The sequence below is a fragment of the Podarcis bocagei genome (assembly GCF_964188305.1).
Source record: "Podarcis bocagei genome assembly, chromosome: 13".
In the NCBI taxonomy this organism is placed as follows: domain Eukaryota; kingdom Metazoa; phylum Chordata; class Lepidosauria; order Squamata; family Lacertidae; genus Podarcis; species Podarcis bocagei.
The window spans coordinates 20,959,065-20,984,059 of NC_138138.1; the positions used below are offsets into that span (position 1 = coordinate 20,959,065).

General features: G+C 47.6%; 1 protein-coding gene across 2 annotated transcripts; it reads right to left on the bottom strand.

Annotated features, from left to right (window-relative positions):
• Positions 1–1,772: 1,772 nt before the first annotated feature.
• Positions 1,773–24,552, bottom strand: PDK2 (pyruvate dehydrogenase kinase 2). Of its 2 annotated transcripts, XM_081166674.1 has the most exons (12): positions 24,333–24,552; positions 19,907–20,048; positions 15,335–15,406; positions 14,501–14,685; positions 13,579–13,668; positions 11,628–11,705; positions 11,036–11,065; positions 8,385–8,461; positions 7,028–7,126; positions 6,290–6,397; positions 6,074–6,187; positions 1,773–3,667 (listed from the first exon to the last, which is right to left on the bottom strand). In XM_081166674.1, exons 1-12 carry the CDS (start codon positions 24,451–24,453, stop codon positions 3,527–3,529), a joined length of 1,257 nt encoding a protein of 418 aa, XP_081022800.1. In that variant the 5' UTR covers positions 24,454–24,552; the 3' UTR covers positions 1,773–3,526. The 2 variants fall into 2 exon arrangements, with proteins under 2 accessions (XP_081022800.1, XP_081022801.1); XM_081166675.1 differs by lacking the exon at positions 11,036–11,065 and having other exon boundaries at positions 24,333–24,551.
• Positions 24,553–24,995: the final 443 nt, after the last annotated feature.

A 24,995-nucleotide genomic window follows, 5' to 3' on the forward strand; every position in this document is an offset into this window, starting at 1 on the left:
CGTGGCAGCTTGCTGATGGGACATCTATTCCTGAGGATGCCCCGATGACTGAGGGGTACTGCCCCTTGGGTCAGAGAGGCCTGAAAAGAGATGGCGGACAGAGTAGACGTCCATGGAAGGAACAGCCAAGAGCCCCTTTCCCACGGGGAGTTGTTCTTTTCTTCTCCGCGGGATGACAAAAGCAAAGCACAAATCCGTAACTCAATCCCCACCAAAGGAGCCCAACTATATGGGATATCAACGACATGGATCTTTCTGCATGACCTAATGTTGCATCATCAAACTGTCCCGGTTTCTAAGCAGGATGGGGGAAAGTGTGTCCTTCAAGATGGTGCTGGGCTTCCAACGCCAGTCATTTCTGGCCGGTTGCTAATGCCAGCTAGAGCCAAAGGAGTCCGATGTCATTGGAAAGGCCATATGATCTCAGTCTCTAAGATAACAGGGGTGGGTATTTATACTTACATGTATTTTTGTGTTTCTTGCCAACGGAACTATCACAGGTGTCCAGAGAAGCCAGCAAGCCCCAGCGGCTCTCGTGTGTTACTGGACAGGCCTTTTGTTCACTAGCCTTGCCCACTGCCCGTGTGTGTGCCTGTGTGTGTTCCCAATGCCTGCTTGGATCAATATACACAGCCAAACCTTGGTTGTCGAACATAATCCATTCCAGAAGCCCATTCGGTTTCCGAACTGTTCAACAACCGAGGTGCAGCTTCCGATTGGTTGCAAGAGCTTCTTGCACTCAAGCGGAAGCCACATCGGACGTTTGGCTTCCAAAAAAGTTTGAAATCCAAGTTTTCAGTGTTCAGGAGCCGAAACTTTCAAAACGGAGCCGTTCAGGAACCAAGGTTTGACTGTAACATCATTCATCCTCTTAAAACAATTTGTAAACCATTTTTCATAAAAAGGTCTACCACGTGGCACCAGGGTACATCAACATCATCGCTCCAAAAGCCTTTACAGTGGTACCTCGGGTTAAGAACTTAATTCGTTCTGGAGGTCCGTTCTTAACCTGAAACTGTGCTTAACCTGAGGTACCACTTTAGCTAATGGGGCCTCCCGCTGCCGCTGCACCGCCAGAGCACGATTTCTGTTCTCATCCTGAAGCAAAGTTCTTAACCTGAGGTACTATTTCTGGGTTAGTGGAGTCTGCAACCTGAAGCGTTTGTAACCTGAAGCGTCTGTAACTCGAGGTACCACTGTATGATGCTCTACCACATGGGAAGACTTTCGGAGAGATGATTTTGATTACTCAAAACATAACCATGGTTTGAGCCAATGCTTAAAACATTCATCGCGCGCGAACACACACACACGGTGAATAGGTGGTGCCATTTTTGCAAGCCTTACAGCCATGTCCTAATAATGTCAGGATTGCTGCCACTTTCTGCCACACCTAATGGAGCCCTCACTCTGCAGCTCCTCGAGCCACGAGGCACAGAGGAAAGTGATGAGAACACGCAGCTTAAGGTATAATGCTGTGTTTCTCACACGACAACCCTAACGGCTGCTTCTTTCAAAAACGAAAGAGGAGGGGAAAGCGACATTACAGGAACCAGTGACCAAGAATCTGTCCTGCATCTTGCTAGCCAAGGGCATTTCAGAGACAGACTCCAAATCTGAGCTTCAGAAGCACAATAGGGTGAACCAAGCCTCTAACGGAACATTCTCCCGTTCTACAATTCCTTGAAAAGTCAGTAAACGTGGGGCAACGAAAACCCAACACCAAAAAGTCAATCCGCAATGAAGCAACGCATCACACAACCAGGGAGGTGGGGTTTAAAATTTAATGGTTCTTTCCCCCGATGGTTTGTCAGCGAGCAAAGAATACTGTGGCAGTTTTTTTGTGTCCGTGGTTTCACCCAGAGAATAAAATAGATCTATATATCTATATATATATATATGTACATGGAAACTTCCAGACAATTCGAGAGCGTGCCATGCAGGAGGTTCCAAGCAAAGGCTGGCTGGCAGTTGCTTGGGGAGCCAAAAGGTGAGATCAGAGGAATTTGGGGGAGAGGCGCAGGCGATTCCTGCTTAGATGAAGCAGCCAGAATGGAAAGCAATGTCAGGAGTCAGATGGGGACGCTTTGCCCACAAACCCATCACCATTCCCATTTGCTTCGAACGAGGACCAGAAATGAGGGACCCTGACAGGAACTACAGGAGAAGGAAGGAGGAATGGCAGAGGGAGGTCCTGCAGTCTTCGCACCTCCCAAACTGGGCACCAATACTACAAACAGCGACTCTTGCCTATCACTTCCACACACAGTAGTCGAGGAGACAATCCCTTTCTTCTCTGGGCAGAGACCCCCACTTGCTCCACCGGAGTTGAAGGGGAAAGCCCTCAACACTCCCCACCCCAGCCTCTCCCACCACAACCCACTGAACTAGGCCCAGTTGCTTACGCAGCCATGTTTTTCCCACAAGGCTTTGCTACAGCGCCTCAAGCGACCTAGCAGCTCTGTGTGGCTCCTGCAAGCATCACGTGGGAATTCTGGCATTACAAGGCTCGCTCAAACTGCCCACCCCATTTGGGGGCAACGCTTTGGCTCACAGAAAACGGGGTGCACAGGGTTTTTTCCCCACCACGAAGGGAAACATACCAGCATGAGCCTCACTGGGAGCAGATCCGCGCTCAGCCATGGAACCATTTCAGCCAATGGTGGGTGGACAAGCCGATTGAGCAGGGAGCCACCAGTGAAATTCTGAAATCTCCTTCCAACGCTGGCACATATCCCACGGCACACCTACGGTCTGTCTGGATACCCATTTCCCACCTACCCAACCCACAGTTAAAACGGCCTCTTTTTCATGTCACGTCCTCCCTAGCTGGGGAGTCATACATGTTGGGAAAGGTACAGAATGTAACGCAAGGGTTTCTGTGTACCAGAAACCCCCCCTCCCTCTTCTGCTTGCGTTGAGAAGCAACCCGGGTGGCCTTGAATTTTCTCAAACTTGCCTGCTCGTTTCAATAGGTTTATCTGCCTATGGTTGCCACTTCCCCTCTGTTCGCCATGTCAGGAAATGAACACAGACCACATGCGCCAGCTGCTCTGACATTCCTTTTCTTCTTGTAGACTCCCCCCCTTGGACTTTTCTCTAAATCTTACGTGCCCAACCCTTTAATCTCTTCCATTTTACGGTATAATACTAATACTAATACTAATAATAATAATAATAATAATAGATGGTGTGCAAAACACTTAAGTATGATCCAAACCACTCGTGGAAGGCAAACTCCAATCGGCTAGGCCAGAGGGCAGTTCTGAGGGCGGGGCAAGGAGAAGGAGAAGTTCCATGCGGGGCTGTGGCAATATTTGTGAAGGAGATCTAGGCTACGTACTTCCAAAAATCAAATCTGAGAAGCTTCCAGGCCAGGTCAGCCACGAGCTCTTGCAGAACGAGGTGGGTTTGTGCTGGTGATGATCATCCCGTGTTGCTCTTTCCCGCCCCAATGTTTCGGTGCCTCCGTCGTCGAGGCCGGGCGTCGAGAAACCATTCCCTCGAGCGAGCAAAAGTCTCGGTCTTAGGTCACCCTGTACGTGGAGGTGTTCTTGGGCTCCGTACTGGGCACGCACCAGTCGTCGGCTTCCTGGATGGTCTGGTAGTGGCGCCAAGCCGATTTGTTGTATACGGGAAGCCGCTCCACAGAGTCTGTTGACAAGGCCTGGGAAAGGGACAAAAGCAGCATGGGATGAGGGGCTCCTGGCAGGGCCAGGTGCACGGCCAAGACACCTCCAATGGCAGCTCCGGGGCTGTAAGTGCCCAATCCACCGTGCCTTCAACCCCCTGTACCTGGCAGTGCCCACAGGGACCACCAGGTGACCACTGTGGGCCCTGCAAGTTGGAGAGCTCACTCTAAAAGGGAGAGCCAGTGTGGTGCCCTGCAGATGCTGGACTACAACTCCCATGATCCTCAACCACTGGCCAAACTGACTCAGGGAGATGTAGCAGTGTAGATTTTTCCAATGCCAGGTTGTATCTTTGGGGTCTCTCTGTGTGTGTTTTAAAAGGTATGTGAGAGACAAGAGAGGTATGGGAGAGTCAGAAAAAGTAACAGCCTTCCCACAGTCTGCTCCTGCCAACCAAGCAGTTCGAAAGCTTCCCACTATTTTAATAGCAACAGGAGACTCATATGGAGTTCTTGTGCAGAGTCAACGGCTGAAGGAGGGTCACAAAAACTCCCGTAGAGGTTCTCCTAACCCAAACATGCATCCAAAACAAAGGTCCTCTTCGCCCGGGCTTCTTTTGGAACTCCCAGTGACACTTCAGGGCTTTCGGAAGAAGCCGTCAACAGGAAAAGTACAGTGAGGGGGGAAAGTATTTGATCCCCTGCTAAATTTGCCCGTTTGCCCCCTGACGCAGAAATGACCAGTCCATAATTTTTATGGTAGGTTTATTGTAGCTGTGAGAGACAGAACAACAACAGGAAAAAAACCCCAGAAACCCAGAAGACAAAAGTCAGAGATTGATGTGCACTATAATGAGTGAAATAAGTATTTGATCCCCTATCAACCAGCCAGATGTCAGGCTACCTGGTATCTTCACTGTATGTAACGAGCTGAGATTAGAAGCACCTGCTGTAAGGGAGAGGTCTTACCTGTAATCCCAGCTCGTTACAGTACCTGTACAAAAGACACCCGTCAACAGAAGCAATCAATCCAGCAGATTCCAAAGTAGCCACTGTGGCCAAGACCAAAGAGCTGTCCAAGGATGTCAGGGACAAAATTGTAGACATGCACAAGGCTGGACTGGGCTACAAGACCAAATTCCAATAAAAATGTCTCTTACAGCTACAATAAACCTACCAATAAAATTATGGACTAGTCATTTCTTTGTCAGGGGGCAAATGGGCAAATTTAGCAGGGGATCAAATACTTCCCCCCCCCTCACTGTAACACGTGTGGCAAAGTTAACGCCCATCCTTTAAGCCACCACCTAACTAGAAAGGTTACGAGTGCTCGGAAGTGGCTTTCCCTACCACGCCCACTTTCATAGGCACTATGAGGCAATGACCCAACTGATGTCACTCGTGGACTCTCTGCCCTTGGTTTTGTTCCAAGGCAAATGACCTCAGGAGCATAAGGTGCACAAGTCCTTAGGCCTTGGCTCAGCTGAGCCGCCCCAAAGCAGATGGCCTGCAGAGCTAACATTCCTAAGCTTTCGTTTCAAACGTGTGGTACGCTTTTCATTACCTGGCTGTGTTTACCACACCACTGCTTCCTTGTGGTTTAAAAATTTTACCTGATTGAGAAATAATTGTTTCAATCTGCTTTTAATACTGGATTTTAAGTTGTGGCAACCTGTGCCCTGGGACCTTACGATGAACAGAGGGGTAAAGAAACCAAACTGATAATGATAATAATGGCAACTACAGCCTCTTGCGGAGAGATCCACAAAAAGACAAGCGTGTTAAAAGGAACTGAGATCCAGCTCCAAGGGCCTTCTGGTGGTTCCCTTGTTGCGAGAAGCCAAGTTACAGGGAACCAGGCAGAGGGCCTTCTCGGTAGTGGCACCCGCCCTGTGGAACGCCCTCCCACCAGATGTCAAAGAAGACAACAACTACCAGACTTTTAGAAGACATCTGAAGGCAGCCCTGTTTAGGGAAGCTTTTAATTTTTAATAGACTATTGTATTTTAATATTCTGTTGGAAGCAGCCCAGAGTGGCTGGGGAAACCCAGCCAGATGTAAGGTAAAGGTAAAGGGACCCCTGACCATTAGTCCAGTCGTGACCGACTCTGGGGTTGTGGTGCTCATCTCACTTTATTGGCTGAGGGAGCCGGCGTACAGCTTCCGGGTCATGTGGCCAGCATGACTAAGCCGCTTCTGGCGAACTAGAGCAGCGCACGGAAATGCCATTTACCTTCCCAGCAGAGCGGTACCTATTTATCTACTTGCACTCTGATGTGCATAAATAATAAATTATTATTATTATTACATTCATCTCTCCTGAGAAGCAGGAAAGGAACAGCCCCTCAGTGGGTCAATATGTGAAGAAACCAGGTCAGCCCTCAAAAGAAGGAAGTCACATTTGTGGGTGGGGGAAGGAAGACAAGGACAAGACCAACTCACCTTCAAATAGATGACAGCATCCGTCCCAAACCCCTCCATGGAGAAGAGCTGAAGGTCACCTTGGAAATACTTGGCGTAGAGTCTGGAAATTGGCAAGCCGTACCCAAAGCCAGCCTGGTTTTAGCAGGAGGAAAGGACAAGAATGTGGTTAGTAAATGGTCTTCTCTCTCTCTCTCTCCCCCTCCCACCACTCTGGGCCCAGTTAAGAGCACATACCAGGGGCGTCCCTCCGGTCCCCAACTCTGGCTTGGGTGCTGTGGAATACATATAGCTGAAGAGTCGCTCTATCTTGCGCAGAGGGACCCCACCTCCGCGGTCGCTCATCTGCTCCAAGACGGGGAGGGAAAATAGCATCAATTGTGATGGTGGTAGGGGGGCAGTTACTGCTGCTGGATGATGATGATGATGAAAAATAATAATATTGATGACGATGATGATAATTTATTATTTATACCCTGCCCATCTGGCTGAGTTTATTATTTATACCCCGCCACTCTGGGCGGCTCCCAATCGAGTGTTAAAAACAATACAGCATTAGATATTAAAAATTTCCCTAAACAGGGCTGCCTTCAGATGTCTTTTAAAGATAAGATAGCTGCTTATTTTCTTGACATCTGATGGGAGGGCTTTCCACAGGGTGGGCGCCACCACTAAAAAGGCCCTCTGCCTGGTTCCCTGTAACCTCACTTCTCGCAGTGAGCGAACCGCCAGAAGGCCCTTGGCGCTGGATCTCAGTTTCCGGGCTGAATGATGGGGGTGGAGACGCTCCTTCAGGTATACTGGGCTGAGGTCGTTTATAGGGCTTTAAAGGTCAGCACCAACCCTTTGAATTGTGCTCGGAAACTACTGGGAGCCAATGCAGATCTCTCAGGACCGGCATTATGTGGTCCCGGCGGCCACTCCTTCTGAAAGATTTCCTTCTGAAACTCCTCCCTTCCCAGTCTCCCCGCTTACCCTGATGGAGAGGTCTTCTTGGCCAAGCGACACCATCACCTTGATGGGCGGTAACGTGAGGCTGGACTCGTGGCTTTCTACGGTGGCTCTCATGGCATTCTGGAAGGCAATGGAAAAACAAGGTCTCCCCTAGCCAGACTTTTCTAAACCAGACCTCCCTGCACCCTGCTTTCAAATTCCAAAAAATGTTGCAACAAGACTTGGGCATTCAAAAGACACTTTGGTTGAATTAATATAATTTAGCGTTGCTCGGTAAGTAAACAGCAGGTAAAATTGCATAGAAATCATTAAAAATGATCCCCAAGTACTTGCAGTTATATATTATTATTAGTTAGCATGACCTGACATTTTCAGAAGGTAAAAATCAAAATTACTTGGTTTTCTAAAAGCAGCTTAGGTGATTCTTCATCAAACCTAGACTTAGCAAGCTAAACACTGTCCAACCACAAAAGTAACAGAAGACTGGAATTCCTCACACCCAAAAGCATATTTTTAAGACCCTTCGCTGAATAAATTTGGAAGAATTAAGCTTCACGCCCCTAAAAGGGAACACCCAACTGCCACAGGTTTGCTTCCTGCAGTTAGAATGTACCTCAGCAGTCGGCCATTAAGGACAACAAGGAAATGCATACTGGGGGGGAAATGGCCGACTGCCATCAAGGTAACTCAAGCAGGTAACTTGCTATGGATCCACAAAGGGATTAGGATTCCACTGGAAAAGTCAGGCGACAGTTTCCTCCAATTGCTCTTTTGCTCAGTAATATTTATTGTATTAAACAGACATGCGCGTTTGAGAATTTTTTAAAAAATGGTTATTAATCTCCTAAGTGTGACTTTGATTTATCGAAAGTACCAAGACTGCTTCCCACGCCAGAATAAGCGACGAAAAGAGGGACTTCCAATGACTGGTATTAGCAATTGTATTATAATTGGCATTGTTATAATGAGGCTATTATTGGACTGTAATAAATAAATAATTATTATTATTATTTATACCCTGCCTATCTGGCTGCGTTTCCCCAGCCACTCTCGGCGGCTCCCAACAAAATAGTAATAATAATTTTAAAAGCTATAAAACATCAATCATTAAAAACTTCCCTAAACAGGGCTGCCTTCAGATGTCTTCTAAAAGTCAGGGAGCTGTTTATTTCCTTGACATGTGATGGGAGGGCGTTCCACAGGGAGGGCGCCACTACCGAGAAGGCCCTCTGCCTGCTTCCCTGTAACCTCACTTCCCGCTAGGAGGGAACCGCCAGAAGGCCCTCGGCGCTGGACCTCTGTGTCTGGGCTGAACAATGGCGGTGGAGACGCTCCTTCAGGTATTATTATTATTATCAAAACCGCAGGGAAAAATTACCTTGAACAGCTCGAAGAGCATGTGGTACAGGTGAGACGGGACATAGACCATGTGGATGGACTGGTCAGGTTGGTTAGCTAGGAAGCAGGAGAGGAGAGGAGAGTTCATTGAAAGCACAACGGCTGCTATTCTCTACCTTCCCTTCCACCAACCCGCCACGTGCAAGTCGCCCATGCTTCCTGCTGCATTTACCTGCCAGTTTTCAGAAATGCTGCTTTAGCCACACAGATTCCATGTTCAAGGTTAGATGTTCTGGCTCATGTCAGGTGCTGCCCCCAAGACACCACACCCCCAACGCCGTCATGCCAAAATACAGGATGCCTCAGCCACTCAATCAAGCATAGAAGGGCTCACAAGCAGAGGAGACTCCTTGCATTTCTCTCCTCCCTGAAGCCTTTCCCCTGGCTCCTAGTTTGGCTCCCTGGGTGGCTGGGAGCCCTCCAAGACTTCCTTCTTTTAGTTCCCCATCAGGCTGACATTGGGACGTGGGTGGCGCTGTGGGTTAAACCACAGAGCCTAGGAATTGCCAATCAGAAGGTCGGCGGTTCAAATCCCCATGACGGGGTGAGCTCCCGTTGCTCAGTCCCTGCTCCTGCCAACCTAGCAGTTCGAAAGCACATCCAAGTGCAAGTAGATAAATAGGTACCGCTCTGGCGGGAAGGTAAACGGCGTTTCCGTGCGCTGCTCTGGTTCTCCAGAAGCGGCTTAGTCATGCTGGCCACATGACCCGGAAGCTGTATGCCGGCTCCCTCAGCCAATAAAGCGAGATGAGCGCCGCAACCCCAGAGTCGGCCACGACTGGACCTAATGGTCAGGGGTCCCTTTACCTTTACCGGCTGACATGTCAGCGTTTCTATTGCTCTTCACAAGTCCTCCTCCCCCCCCCACACACTTCGACATGCACAAAACTGCTCCCATTTCCCACAAGCACAATCCCCAAATGCCTCTACAGTCGTACCTCGGAAGCAGTGCCGGATTTACGTATAAGCTAAACAAGCTATGCCTTAGGGCCCCACTCTCTTGGAAGCCCCCCAAAAAATTAAAGGAAAAAAAACAACTGGATGTACATTTCGAAAATATAAGATAAAAAACAAATAAAATAAAACCTGCATGCAGCAACAGTGTTTTGTGTTGTGTGTGGACATATTAGGTCCATAAATTACCGTATAGCATATATTCAACACAAAAAACAGCGACAATTTGTTGACAAAGGACAGCTGGACATATAAACGGCCCCATTACCTTCAGTAGCTTAGGGCCTCGAATGGAATTCCTCGAATGGAATCCGTTCTGGAAGTCCGTTCGACTTCCAAAACGTTCAGAAACCAAAGCGCGGCTTCTGGAAGCTCCTGCAGCCAATCGGAAGCCGTGGAAGCCCCGTTGGACGTTCGGCTTCCCATAATAGTCTGCAATCTGGAACACTGACTTCCGGGTTTGCGGCGTTTGGGGGCCAAAACGTTCGAGAACTAAGCTGTTCGAAAACCAACGTACGGCTGTACGTAACTCTAGTTCCTGCAGAACCATCAGATTTTGCAAGCTAGTATAAAGCAGCATTGGAGGTTATGCACGTTTATTCAATGGCAGAATGCAACCATTTGGCTGTCTGATATCAAATGTGTGCTGATATGTGTTCCCCTTTCATGAGCTGGACTCTCCACCCCCCCCCCAATACTATTGAATGGTTGGGAGGGTCCACTTGCGGGCTAAATGCTTTTACCATCCTGAGCAGAGTGCCGCTGAAACAGACCAAAGATCCCTCCAATCAAACATCGTGGGCCGAACAGATGCCTCTGGAAAGCCCACAAGCCAAGCATGACTGCAACAGCCCTCCCATTCAAACTCAAATCCGGGGTATACTGCTCTTGAACATGGAGGCTTGATCAATTTAGCCACTGCAGCTTCATAGTTTTGGGCAGACTTCTCCTACGTGAATCGGGGTTGTCTGCTGTTAGTTAGTGGAACTTGGATGCTTTAATACATGGGTGATGAAAGTGGTTTGTTTACCCCTTGGTGATACCTGAGAAGCAGAACCACTATCTGCCCCTGTCTAGTTTATCTTGCTTATCTCCCACCGCAAACCCAGAAAAAAGAGACCTATTGCTAATAAATTGTAGGGCTCTTCCTTCCTTCCAGAATGAACACGATGGGCTGCATAACTGTGAGGGAGAGATGGTTTGACTGCAAATGACCACTGAAAAATAGCAAGTGAGAGCTTGTGTTTTTCTGTCTTCTATTATTTCAAGATCAGTATTTGCGTTCTGTCAAAAGGCTGCTCTGTATTTATTAGAAAATACTGGAAAAGTGCAAAACCAATATCCTTATTGAACCGATTCAGTCCTGAATGCAAAAAAATAAAATAAAAATGCAAACATGCCCCCAAGTCTTGATGAAAGAGATAAGTTAAGCATCTACTCTAAGTTGTCCGTTAACTAGGATCCCCGGTTACTGCGACTTCCACGTTGCAAAGAGCTGCACCTGTTGAATTCTCCATGCCATGCCACCAAGTAAAGGGACGGGAGCTGCTATCGTTTGGTTTAGGAGGCAATAAAAAAAAAGCCGTAAGGAAGGAAGCCGGGATTCTAGCAAAGCTTTAGCCACTGAGCCACAATGCTAACCTTCAGGACAGCCTGCTGACTGACTGATTTACTTACTAGGCCACGGGTGAGCTCCTGTTCCAGAGGCTGAATTAAAAGGGGGAGGAAATGAATGAGGCCAAGAGTTGCTCTGCAAGCTGAAAGGGTGGACTTTCTCTCTTTTATTTCATTTAAAAAGGAAAGCTTGGAGAGAAAGTTATGCAGGCTAAAACAGAAACAGACTACCCTGCGGCATTTTCCACCCGTCAGAATGTTATTACAAAGCCCATTTCCCCAAAATTACACTCCAGCGTAAATTAAGGTCCTGTCTCTGCAACATTTATGATTATGAGCCTCATATTCAGATGGAGGAGTAGCACCTCTGTTTATCAGGAAGCCTTGCGAAACCTGTCTGCAGTCGAGAGGACCTTCCAGAGCTGGCCTGCAAGCACAGTACGGATCACGTCTACTTAGAAGTAAGCTCTGCTGAGTACGACAGGCTTGCTCCCAGGTGAAGCAGAGTTAGGACAACGGCCTTCGTCAATGCCCACCAGCTCTTGGCCTATGCACCCCCGGAGCACCCATGTTTCCTTTATCACCCTGAGTTTAAATGAACCCCCTTTTCAATTTTGCCGCCCTGCCTTCTGGCTCTGCCCCCTGCAGGACTCACCGTTCACTTCCTGGATTTCCAGGTCGGGAGAAGCCATGTAGTATTTGTCACACAACAGCTTGGACATGTCGTAAGCATCTGCGGCAGGAAGAGACACCCAACATTTTAGGTTGCAGCAGGAGCACAGTCTGCTTTTTTAATAATAATAATAATAATAATAATAATAATAATAATAATAATAATTTTATTCATTTTTCAATAAAAATCTTCCTATTATTAACAAATCAGATCAAATCATATACATTAGCGCCAATTATAAATTCCAAATTAAATAATTTCCAGGGACTCCCCATGTCCTGGTTTCTAGAGGTAATATATTTTATTTCTATTTTGCTTTCTTGCTTGTTGGTTCCAATTTCATAATTCTGATTTTCCATCTTCATTTTATCAATTTGTCAGTCTCTGGTAAAGGTAAAGGTAAAAGGTAAAGGGACCCCTGACCATTAGGCCCAGTCGTGGCCGACTCTGGGGTTGTGGCGCTCATCTTGCTTTATCGGCTGAGAGAGCCGGCGTACAACCTCCGGCACACATGGCCAACATGACTAAGCCGCTTCTGGCGAACCAGAGCAGCGCACGGAAACGCCGTTTACCTTCCCGCCGGAGCAGTACCTATTTATCTACTTGCACTTTGACGTGCTTTCGTACTGCTAGGTTGGCAGGAGCAGGGACTGAGCAACGGGAGCTCACCCCATTGTGTGGATCTGAACCGCCGACCTTTGATCGGCAAGTCCTAGGCTCTGTGGTTTAACCCACAGCGCCACCTGCGTCCCGCTTCAGTCCGGTATGTGACTCAAAATCTTGTTTTAACAAGTCTTTAGATTTAATTAGCACAGTCTGCTTTTGGAACTCTTTTAACATGATGGTTTTGCTGCACGCTGGTATGAATTAGCAGGAGCGGCTGCTACAAGATGGGATTAGGGAGTATTTTCCCCCTGATCTTCCCCTTAAAGACCCAGCTGCCCCCCCCAAGTAATAAAATCACCATTCATCAAGTAATAAAAAGAGAATTAGGAGGCAGCGTGAGTTGTATCACTTCTGTTTCTTTACCACGGAAGACTCTCTCTCCTCTTCTCTCTTGGTATTTCCCTTTGAATTGCTCTTTGGGAACACTCAAACTCAGCTATGAAAGAACTGCCTGGCTTCGGCTGTCTGTGCCCCTGCTAACCTGCAGGTTAGACTACCACCAAGCATTGCATGTGGTGCTGCCCTTGAAGACAGTTGCGAATGAGGCAAGATTAATTGACCCAAGGCCTTGGGTAAACAGGAAAAGTCTTAGCTTGGTGTAGAAATGTCAACAAGGCCGGCGCCAGGCGTGTCTATCTGTGGAGAGAATTCCACAGACTCCTGAAATGGCCTGTTCTCATGTGGCAATCCTCCTCACAGCCCTCAGGTGAAGGCCGTGTTCGAAACTCCCACTGTTCTAGGTGCATTTTGTGACAGGGAATTTCATTAGCAAGGGCAGTTTCTGAGCTCTGGGCACAGTACTGCACCGAAGATTTCAGATGAAAACTGTTGAGTGAAAGGAAACAAGGACCGTTTTCCTCCTCTACTTCCAGCTACTCTCTGAAGAGAAGAGGCCCTCTTAAGAATATTAGGGGGGTGAGCAGGGGGAAGGACTAGACCATGTGGAAAATGAACATAATACAGTGGTACCTCGCTTTCCGAACGTAATCCGTTCCGGAAGACCGTTTGAGTTCCGGAACATTCAAAAACTCAATACAGAAGCCTCAATGTGGAAAACACAATACGGAAGCCGCGTGGCATGTTCGACTTCTGAGGCGTGTTCAAAAACCGAAGCATTTACTTCCAGATTTACAGCGTTTGAAAACTGAAATGTTTGTCAACGGAGACGTTCGAAAACCAAGGTTCCGCTGCATTTTAGCTGCAGTTCATTCATTTTCAGGAAGGAGCAGGAGGGGTGGGGAGACACAGAAGATAAAAGCCCACCAACCTCTGACCACATCTGAGACGTTGCAGTTGGGATCGATGCTGCCAATATGCTTGGGGTGGGCCGGGTTGGTGCTGCCGTCGAAAATCAAGGCTGTAAGGGAGGGAAAGGGTGAAGTAAACAAAGGCAGAAACCATGGCATGTGGCAACCATGACAGGACAGGCATGAGGAGATCCTGGCGCACCAGGAATGGGGGTCGGGCTGCCCCACGCACAGGCGACTTCACTTTGAGGCGGTGACAGGCCCCAGGATATGCAGAAGGAGAAAAAAAAACTGTTTTAAGTAAAGGATTGGGAAGCATGTAGGTAAAAGGTAAAGGGCCACCGGACAGTTAAGTCCAGTCAAAGGTGACTATGGGGTTGTGGCCCTCATCTCGCTTTCAGGCCAAGGGAGCCGGCATTTGTCCACAGACAGCTTTCCGGGTTGTGTGGCCAGCAGGACTAAACTGCTTCTGGCAGAACGGGACACCGTGACAGAAACCAGAGCACACGGAAACGCTGTTTACCTTCCCCGCCACAGCGGTACCACTTTATCTACTTGCACTGGTGTGCTTTCGAAGTGCTAGGTTGGCAGGAGCTGGGACAGAGCAACAGGAGCTCACTCCATCGCGGGGATTCGAACTGCTGACCTTCTGACTGGCAAGCCCAAGAGGCTCAGTGGTTTAGACCACAGCGCCACTACTATGATACAGCAAGAAGGGGAGAGAAGGGAACTGCCGCGAAAAACAGGGTGGGAAGACAACTTTAGATTTGTATTGAATTGTATTAATTGGATGTAAATGTGTCAATTTTTTTGAAACCTGATAAAAATTAATTAGCAAAAAAAGAAAAGAAAGCAAAAGGAATTGCACAAGCAGTGTTACAGACCAGGAACAAGGAGGATGAGGATTGGACAAGAATCCAAGATGGCTGACACCGAACTCACTGTGCTGGTTAATCAACATGCGGATGGAAATGCGGCTCAGGTAGAAGCGATCCAGGAAGTACTGGATGTTTTGGTTGGTGACGGGGTCGTCCCCATAAGCTTCTTTGTACTCGATCACGCCCTGCGCCATGGTGGGGACCACATCGTTGTGGCGGTTACGGATCGTGACCAGGGCATTCGTGAATCTGGGAGGAGACAGGTCACAAAGGGGGTGGGGAGAGAGAGAGAAAGAAGAAGATATTCTCAAAAATGGGAGGTAGGTCTTCTGTCTGAGAGCAGAACAATGTCCTTCAAATATTCCTGACAAGGAAGGGGCCCAGGTCTCCTACTCTTCACTGTGTGCTAGAGGAAAATCACACACCCTGCCCCATTAGGGCATCTCATTGGGGGGTGGGGGGTGTTAAACATAATTTCTGCAGATTCCTTCTACGAGGGGTCTTTAAAATATGTTTTTTGAGGTGAGAGGAATAACAATCTGCTAATTAATGTGGTAGGTCTATGTCTGATGAAGATGCACATAAAACCACTTTCGGATTTTAATTTTACCTTCTAAAAATATTAATACATAACTGCAAGTACTTGTCAATCATTTTGAATGATTTCTGTGCAATTTTACAAACCTCTTGCTTCCCAAGCAAAGCTAAATTATATTGATTTAACCAAAATATCATTTTGAATCCCCAAGTCATGTTCCAATGGGAGGAGACCAAAGATTGTTGATATTCTCCATGCAGGAAAGATGTCACATAAAAAGTGCAGTGATGCTGTGAGGTGGGGTTCTTGTATGCGCTGTGCTCAACAGCCTCCTCCCTCCCCCCGAAAACCCAAACTCACTGTCCCAACGTCCCTTGGTCCTCAGGGTCTTTGTCCAGGAACACCATGATGTCCAGCAAGCTCTGCACGTACCTGGTAGGAAGAAGAGAAAAAGAAGAGTAGGGACCCCTTGGATGGAGAAGAGGTTTGTGAAGAGTTGCCTGCAGCCTTGATGGACTGGGTATGTGAAGACCGCCGAGACCACATAACACCGGTCCTTAAAGACCTACACTGGCTCCCAGTACATTTCCGAGCACAATTCCAAGTGTTGGTGCTGACCTTTAAAGCCCTAAACGGCCTTAAGCCCAGTATACCTGAAGGAGCGTACTGCCATCATTCAGCTCGGACGCTGAGGTCCAGCTCCAAGGGCCTTCTGGCGGTTCCCTTAGTGCAAGAAGTGAGGTTGCAGGGAACCAGGCAGAGGGCCTTCTCGGCAGTGGCACCCGCCCTGTGAAATGCCCTCCCATCAGATGTCAAGGAAATAAACAACTATCTGACTTTTAGAAGACATCTGAAGGCAGCCCTGTTTAGGGAAGTTCTTAATGTTAGGTGGTGTTTTACTATTCTGTTGGGAGCTGCCCAGAGTGGTTTGGGAAACCCAGCCAGGTGGGTGGGGTATAAAAATAAATTATTATTATTATTATTAGTGTTAGGGCAAGAGGCTAAAGGAGAGGCACATATCTTTAGACCACAGAATCAAAGAATCATAAGAGTTTGAAGGGATTGCGAGGGTCCTCAAGTCCAACCCCCTGCAATGCAGGAATCTTTTGCCCCACATGGGTTTCGAACCCACAACCCTGAGATCAAGAGTCTCGTGCTCTACTGACTTAGCTACACTCAGGGCTGTGGCTTTGAGCCCCACGCTTGGCAAAAGATTCCTGCCTTGCATGGGAGGGGGTGGACTTGCATGACCCTCATGGTCCTTTCCAACGCTACAATTCTAAGATTCTTTGATTCTATGTATATATCTATACAGTGGTACCTCGGGTTAAGTACTTAATTTGTTCCGGAGGTCCGTTCTTAACCTGAAACTGTTCTTAACCTGAGGTACCACTTTAGCTAATGGGGCCTCCTGCTGCTGCCGCGCTGCCGGAGCACAATTTCTGTTCTCATCCTGAAGCAAAGTTCTTAACCCGAGGTATTATTTCTGTGATCCGTGTGGGATGCAAGTTCGCGACCCGCAGCGTTCGCGACCCGCGTCTGCACACGCGCAGGTTGCGATTCAGCGCTTCTGCGCATGCACGACCGCCAAAACCCAGAAGTAACCCGTTCTGGTACTTCTGGGTTTCGGCGGTCCGTAACCCGAAAAAACACAACCTGAAGCAGCTGTAACCTGAGGAATGACTGAATGACTGAATGTGTGTTTGTGTGAATGTACATGCACAACAGCATCACCTATATTCCACCTGCCTCTCTCCTTTGGGTTTTGATCTGTGGGAAAGAGAGAGAGATGGCTGCATGGAAGGAAAGAAGCATATTTATTAATAATAAAGTATAGCAAGGAGGCGATGATAAGGAAACAGGCAGGTTTCAACGCCAGCTTGGGCACTGGGTGGGTGCAGGGAGAGAGGGTTTGCTACTATCAACTTGCCGCTTTTCTCTGCAGTGGGGGAATCGCGGTTTTCCTACGCTGCGTTTCTCCGGCAACTGCGAAGGGATGTTGAGAACAGGGCGAAGCGAAGCAAACAAATAGTCCCTCATCACGTGCTTCCCTCAAAGTAGGACAAAGTTCGTGCAAGCCACTTAAAAGCAGCGGCACCTTCAGGCGAAGTGAAAACAAAACAAAAACCCTTTCCTAAAAAGGGGCGGGAGGGGAGGAAGAAAAGGGGAATGAGGGAAACAGAAGTTAAAAGACCCAGGCAGGCAGGCAACCGGCCAAGCATCTTCCTTCCTTCCTTGGGAAATGAATCTGACAAGGTGCTACACTTTTCTGAGCATGCGTAGGGAGCCATGTGAGTGTGCTGCAGCAAGAAAACAAACACAGAGTGTTTTGGCACCGTGAAGCCTCCTTTGCCAACCTGCCACCCTCCTGATGTACTGAGGCGGCGTTCACAAAGGAAGGATTGAACTCTGATTAATAAGACTACACACAGAGGCTTGAACCAGCAAGACTCTGGGAAGGGTGCGTATAATAATCTCTCTCTCTCTCTGAGTCTCTCCACCCCTCGGCCCAGGTCGTTTTAGTCACAAAAGAACTTTTTACAGAGTGTTTGTAAGAACCAATCAGATTTCCTCTGAGCATTTCCACAAACCCTATGTGGGGAAAAGTTAAACTAATTAAAACTAATTAGCATGCATATTTCAGGGGTAAACAAAGAACAGAGAACATTTGGCAATCCCTGAGGTCATAAACAAGCATTTTTAGGAGAACATTTGGCAACCCCTGAGGTCATAAACAAGCAATATTCATGATAAGGAGGATGGCCAGGAGGACAGCGATCATTATCACCTTTATGTGAAACCTGTTTCCTGACCCTAAGATTAACATCCTGAGATTAACATAGTGGAAAGGCTACTTCAAAGAAGCTTGCCCACTATCTTTGATGACCCAGGAGCCTGTCTGGCGGAGCAACTGGGCTGTGTACGTGACTGGTAAAGAAAGAGAAATGCAACAGGGATGCAGAGGTGTGGATTGATCAAGAATCGTATCAAAATAGTTTAAACCCAGTCAACGCAATGCTTTCATTGCTGACACAGATGGCTTACTCTATACTTGTTATAATTCCTCATAGCAATCCCACCTGATCACTACAATGTACCTGGACTGAAATGCCCATCCGTTCCGCTGGCTGAGGCTGGTGCCACTTGCATGTGGAGGGTACCGGGTCGGCGATGGATGCTTTAAAGGCCAACAGATTTATTGTGGCATCAGGTTCCAAGCACAGACCTCACCTGTTCTCTTGTATGTTTACAGAGGTACCTTAGGTTACAGACCGTTCAGGTTACAGACCCTTCAGGTTACAGACGCTTCAGGTTACAGACTCCTCTAACCCAGAAATAGTACCTCGGGTTAAGAACTTTATCTCAGGATGAGAACAGAAAGCGCGCGGTGGCGGCGGGAGGCTCCATTAGCTAAAGTGGTACCTCAGGTTAAGAACAGTTTCAGGCTAAGAACAGACCTCCGGAACGAATTAAGTTCTTAACCCGAGGTACCACTATATTTCTTAAGAGTCAGCCGCCAGGTTCACCCACTCAAAGGCTCACAGCTGCTGAAAGTGTTTTAGAGCACAATCTGGGCGTTTGAAACTACATGACAATCCCTCCCCAGCCCCGTTGAGACAGGCCACATCCCTCCTCAATGCCTTAGAATATTTAATAATATTTTAAAAATCGGATTTTTTAAAATTTAAATTGGATTTTTAAAATAAAATGCTTTTGGAGGAAAAATCTTTCTAAAGATAGTTTTCTATTTAAGTTACATTATAGTCCAGAGGCTATTCATCAGGGAATAAGGATTTGTTTTAAGTTTTTCATGTGTGCTAAAACTCAGTTGGTTTTTTAAAAAAACAGCAATGTTTAACCACATCAGTTAACAAACATGGAAACATATGCTATAATGTTACTGTTTTAGTTAAATAAATTGTTTAAATTGTTATTAAGGAAATGATTGTTTTTCTCCTTCCAGTAAAGTACAGCAGAAAAGTTGTCCAAATATAAAGAGTTAACTTATTAAACCTGACAATAATTTTGTAATTATCTATGTGTTCCTAACAGTATAACCAAATCAGTAATTTTTGATATAACTGTAAGACTACTCTGAAAATTTATTATTCCAAAAATAAACTGGTTGTAAATATTAAGATTAAACCAGCAAAAGTGAGTCTATCTGTAAAAAAATGATTTAAATCAAGTCTTCCTGACTAGTGATTTAAATCGTGATTTAAATCAATTTGATTTAAATCAAATCCACCCTGCTTAGAACCTATTTCCACTCTGACACACAGACAGACACAAACACACTTTTGCAGATCAGGGCAAGAAAAACACTGCATTATCCTATGTGCTCCAAATCATTATTCCTAAACATATCTACATGACCCCAAGCAGCCAGCCCCATTACTGCAGGAGGCCAGCACGGCTGATGGGAGTTGTAATTCAGGGGATGATGGGAGTTGTAGTCCAGCAACATCTGCTGGTCCCTCTGCTGTTTCTTGTTTCTCTCACATAACAGCTCCCTGATCTCCACCAAAACCACCGGTCCTTCTAACTCAGAGCTGCCACCTTACCACCAAAAAAAGAGAAAAGAACGGCAGCCATATTTTCCGTTTGAGAGATTGCAAAAAGCCTGTGTGCTTCCAAGGCAAAACGGGGCGGGGGGAGCACCTTGACAACTCAATTATTGAAACATAAGCACTTGTGGAGGGACACGGGTGGCGCTGTGGGTTAAACCACACAGCCTAGGACTTGCCGATCTGAGGGTCGGCGGTTCGAATCCCCGCCTCTAACTGATCCCATCAGTTTTGCTAATTGCAGATATTCTAAAATGAGTATCTATTGGTTTGTTTTCGTTCTTGTTTTTATTGTGTACATTTTTTATATATATATTGTGATTTTATCTGCCCATAAACATCCAAACAAACAGAAGGGACTCACCAGCTCTGCACCAGCTGAACGGAAGGGGTGCTGAGCACACGATCTGGGAGAAGGTTGATTTCCTTCATGATGTTTGCCAGCCGGACAGGGAGTTCTTGGCGGAGGAAAGTGAACGAGGTCTTCTCGCAGGCATTGCTGGATCCTGAAAAGAAAAACACAACCTGCTATCAGCTGTTCTGGCGCACGCCCCAAGGGAAAGGTTACGCCGCCAATATTTATTTATTTGACTGCTGCATTTCTATCCCTTCTTTTTTTTTTCCTCCAGGAGCTCAAGGTGTTATGCACGGGTTCTCCCCCTCCTCAAATAGCCCCCACAACAACCTTGTGAGGGAGGTTAGACTGAGAGGCAGCGACCAGCCCAAGGCTTTATGCAGGGTGGGGATTTGAACCCTGGTCAGGATTCCACGTGCCACTCTGGAAAGTTATTGCAAACCAGCCTGCGACCCCCAATAAAGGCCCCCTAATCGGAGGATAATCTATAAAATTCTAGCCTTGTAAGATCCAGATCAGGCATAGGGAAACTCGGCCCTCCAGATGTTTTGGGACTACAACTCCCATCATCCCTAGCTAACAGGACCAGTGGTCAGGGATGATGGGAGTTGTAGTCCCAAAAACATCTGGAGGGCCGAGTTTGCCTATGCCTGTTCCAGATCCTGCAATTAACTATGTTACCACGTACCTACAGCATTACAAGCGCAATATGCATGCATGCGCGCACACAAACACACACACAAATTATCTATCTTCCTTCACTGTCCCCTCCATATTTATGATGACAAAGGTTCTCATCAGGGAAAGCTCAGGTGACGCTCTTAGTATTTAAGGTGTCTTAACGGCTCTCTGTTGCTTTTGCTATGTTGGAGTAAGATAACGAACACGGAATAAGCTCAGGCACTGCTCCTTGAAAGTTGCTAGACCTCATGATTGTAGAGAACAAACTGCAAAGAAATGGGGGGCAAGTTTCTGCTCAAGATTTAGAAACGAAATGGTAGATTCAAGCAGCCAGGCTTCAATAGTTTGTATAGCCAAACACTTTGCCATTTCAGCTGTCGACAAATCCATTCACCCAGCTGCTACTGCTCCATTTCTGGGGTGGATTTCCAACATCTGCTATGGATTACCTCGGATTTCAACGTTTTCTGTGTTCCCTTACTCAATGGGCAAGAAAACCACTTCCTGGGGTAGATGGAAGCGCAGGGACGAAAAAAAACAGCACAATCCTAACCACGTCTACTCATAAGTAAGTCTTCTTCAGTTCAAAGGATCTTAAAAGGTAAAGGACCCCTGACAGTTAAGTTCAGCCGCGGATGACTCTGGGGTTGCGGCGCTCATCTCGCTTTACTGGCCGAGGGAGCCAACGTTTGTCTGCAGACAGTTTTTCCGGGTCATGTGGCCAGCATGACTAAGCCACTTCTGGCCAAACCAGAACACCACATGGAAACACCATTTACCTTCCCACCGGAGCAGTACCTATTCATCTACTTGCACTGGCGTGCTTTCGAACTGCTAGGTTGGCAGGAGCTGGGACAGAGCAACGGGAGCTCGTTCCGTCACAGGGATTCAAACCGCCGACCTTCTGATCAGCAAGCCCAAGAGGCTCAGTGGTTTAGACCACAGCACCACCAGCGTCCCTTTCAAAGGATCTTACTCCCAGGCAAATGAATTAGCACAGCAGGCCTTAATCCCTCACATGCAACTGCTGGAATTTGTTTTCGGTGGCGCAGCTTGACCTTGAAATCCAAGGTGGTTAAAAAAAATAAATACCCAGCTTATTTTACAACAGTCCTGAGAGCTTAAAAAGAAAGGAAAAGCAGAAACCACTGTAATGCATTAGTAAGAAGCACAGGGTGGGGAACCAGCTTTTCAAAAACAAACGCAGGATCGGATGGTGTTATTTCCAAGCCCTGCCACCTCTAAATTCTATAAATCAAACCATATGGAAACAGGGTATTTCTCTACTAACAGGAGGAAGGTTTGCAGACAGCAGGGACGTGATGTGTTTACTACTGAAGCAGATGTGTGGAAGCAATTTATGCTGTCAAAAAAAGGAGAAGGAAAGAACCCAAGGTGAGAGCGTTGGGCAGGGACAGGGAAACGGGAAACTGTTCAGCAAACAGAGGAGGCAGAAAAGCAAGCAGAGGACGTAGGAGAAGGCAAGCTGGGCCCCCGTACATCCAAAGGTTTTTCCCACCGCCCCCACCCCTTCCATCCAAACTCTCCACCGAAGGAAACCTGCACACAGGTCAAAGCACTAAGCAGCAAGCTGAGCTGTGCAAGCAACTGCTGGAAAGGGAGACAAGGAATCCATTGTGCATGTTTCCGTTTGCTACCGAGGCAAAGAGTGCAGAGTTCTTTATTTAGCCCCGCTGTTTTGAAAAGAGCGTCACACACCATCCTCGCAGGGTTGGAATGAAGCACTGCAGGGAATACGGAGGGAGGGGGGAATTGGCCAGAAAAATCGGCAAGTGGGGCTAGGGGAGGTCTTGACGCTGAGGATCCCCCAATCAGCACCGCTTGTCCTTCATATCCTTCAGAGGGCATCACACAAAACTCCCCCCCCCCAACTCAGCAGCATAAACCTAGAACAAGGAGGCAAGGTCTTTGCAATTCACCAAGAATCGCTTCTGCCATCAGGGAACTTTGAAATATTGTCCGTCCTGCTCCCTCCCTCATTCATCTCTGATGTCCTTTGGAAAAAGCAGTGTGTCCAGGTGGACAAGTGAGCAAATTCTGGCAAAAGGGGCACTTCTGAGAAGACAACATTAGAAGTTGTACCTGCCCAGATTTAGTCCAGGTGTTTGGCTTGCAACCCTGTGGATAGAGGGACACGGGTGATGCTGTCACTGTTCAGATTTGGGTCATTTAGCAGCACTGAAACTATACTAGCCTCCTGCAGGTAAAACTGCTGAACCAAATAACAATTTTTTTGGGGGGGGGGGGAGTAGGGGACTGAATCCAGCAATTCCCTAGCTCAAATATATACATATTTAGCCCCCAGGAAACACTAGTCCCGTATTTAAGCAGAGCCTTCTGCACATCACAAATCTCTCAGAACCATGGCAATGGATTAGCAAGGAAGGGCACAAGAACTCTATACAAAACAGAATGTTTACGTACAGAAATGGGAACAATGCAGACCCCTTTTGGGGTTACCACATTTATCTAAGACACACATATTTATGTGTGGAAGTGCACTCTGAGACTTGTGGAAGCACAGAGATCAGCCTGAAGTATCTAGTTGTGGAAATGGGTGTGTGTGTTAAAGGCATGGGAGCACGCAGGAGGAAGAGATTTACTGGACTAAACAGGAGGCAAAGAACAGGCTAAATTTGAGGAAAGTTGGGTGACTGGGCACTTATGACGGCGGGGTGGGGAGTTGCATGTGCATAGGAATGTTTATCTACTTATATAATCTTTTAACTGGAGAGGTCATTGAACCCGAGACCTTCTGCACACAAAGTGAGCTATGCTCCCAATCTTCTCTCTCTCACACACACAAACAAGAGGAAAGATCACCTGTTCGGGCTGCGGGACATTCCTCCATAGGTAAATAGGGAATGCTGTTCAGAGAGCCAGATTAAAGTGTGACTTGGTATATTTACGCAGAGGAGAGGTGTTCTGAGGTCATCTCATGATTCACCTGGTTACACTGAACTGTTTGATCCACAACTGATCTACCAGGTGCCAATTCTGTAGGCAAACTGACCTGGCAGCCAATTCCACTCAACTCAACAGGACTTGCTTCTACTCACACTTGCACAAGACCACCACCATGTCAAACCTGTTCAGGTACCAGGGACTTAGAATAACTGAAACTGAATAACTCAACTTTGATGAAGTCCCAAGCGCAGGGGACGGGCTTAACAAGGTTAGGGAGGCCAAAGGAGATGCAGGTCCTTAATCCAGTTTAGCTGGGCGCAGGAGGGTGGGGGCAGCCGGTTCTCGCTTCCCTAAAGCATGCATATTATCTCACTTTCCCCCCTACAAAACACCCAAGGCAGCTAAGAAAAACAACGCAGCAACCAGTGGCTACAACTCTACATGCACTTACCTGGGAGCGAGTCCCCACCCCCCTCAAATCAGGTCTTCCTTCTGAACTCACTCGCAAGACAGGAATGTGCTCCAAAACTCCCCCTCCCTTTTAATTCACCATTAAAATAAATAATAATCTATGGAGCAGAAGCAAAGCAGAAACGCATCCAAAGCTTCCCACCCCTTTTGTTTACCATTAAAAAAATCTTCTTGTCTGTCGCTGTTGTTTAAGTAGCAACAGAGCAGATGCAAAGAGATTTAAACACACATTTGTGCGGATTGACTTGTTATTTTTGGAGGCAGCAGGGAGACCCGGCTGGTGGCCCGCGATAAGCCCGGCAATGCGCCTCCTTCCCCTGCCTGCCTGCCCGCCTCCCTCTGCCCGTCCACGCACCGAAGTCCAGGAACTGCTTCATGGAAAGCGGGGACGGCGAGAACTTGCTGAAGTGCTCGATGTACTTGGGCGCCCCGGCCAGCGCCGAATGACCCTTCAGCAGGCAGCGCAGGAGGCGCATCGCGGCGGCGGCGGCTGCACTGGCACCAGCCAGGCCCCGACAGGCCAACTCAGCGGCCCACCCGCCTTGCAAGAGCCGAACCCCACTCTCGGGCGGCTCAGAGAGCGACTGGCAACAGCCCTGGAGGAGCCGCCAACCCCGGAAAGGCACAGCCCCGCCCTCGCCTGCTCCCGGCCAATCCGAGGCGGGGGCCCGCCCACCCACTCCGACGGGCGGCCGCGGCAGAAAAAAACAAGACGTGGCCGGCCAATGGGAAGGCGCTCGGCACCACGTGGAAAAGGAAGGGAAGGGGAGACACGCCCATTTAACTCTTCCTTTTTCTGCCTGTTATTGTTGCCGTCGTCGTAAGGTGCTGTTCTAGAAGTCGTCCGATTTGTAATTGCATGTTTATCGCTTCTTGCATCTATTATATCCAGGGCCGGATTAAGGTTTGATGAGGCCCTAAGCTACTGAAGCTACTGAAGGTAATGGGTCCAGCTGTCCTTTGTCCACAACAAATTGTCGCTGTTTTTTGTGTTGAATATATGCAGAATTTATGGACC

What these genes read in the sequence shown, in the direction of transcription:
- PDK2 (XM_081166674.1), bottom strand. Translation starts at nt 24,453, where the DNA reads ATGCGCCTCCTGCGCTGCCTGCTGAAGGGTCATTCGGCGCTGGCCGGG. An exon ending in GTTCAGCTGGTGCAGAGCTG is followed by an intron (nt 15,407 to 19,906) that starts GTGAGTCCCTTC and finishes TCTTCCTACCAG; the next exon opens with GTACGTGCAGAGCTTGCTGG. An exon ending in TGCTCTTCGAGCTGTTCAAG is followed by an intron (nt 7,127 to 8,384) that starts GTAATTTTTCCC and finishes ATTGCCTTCCAG; the next exon opens with AATGCCATGAGAGCCACCGT.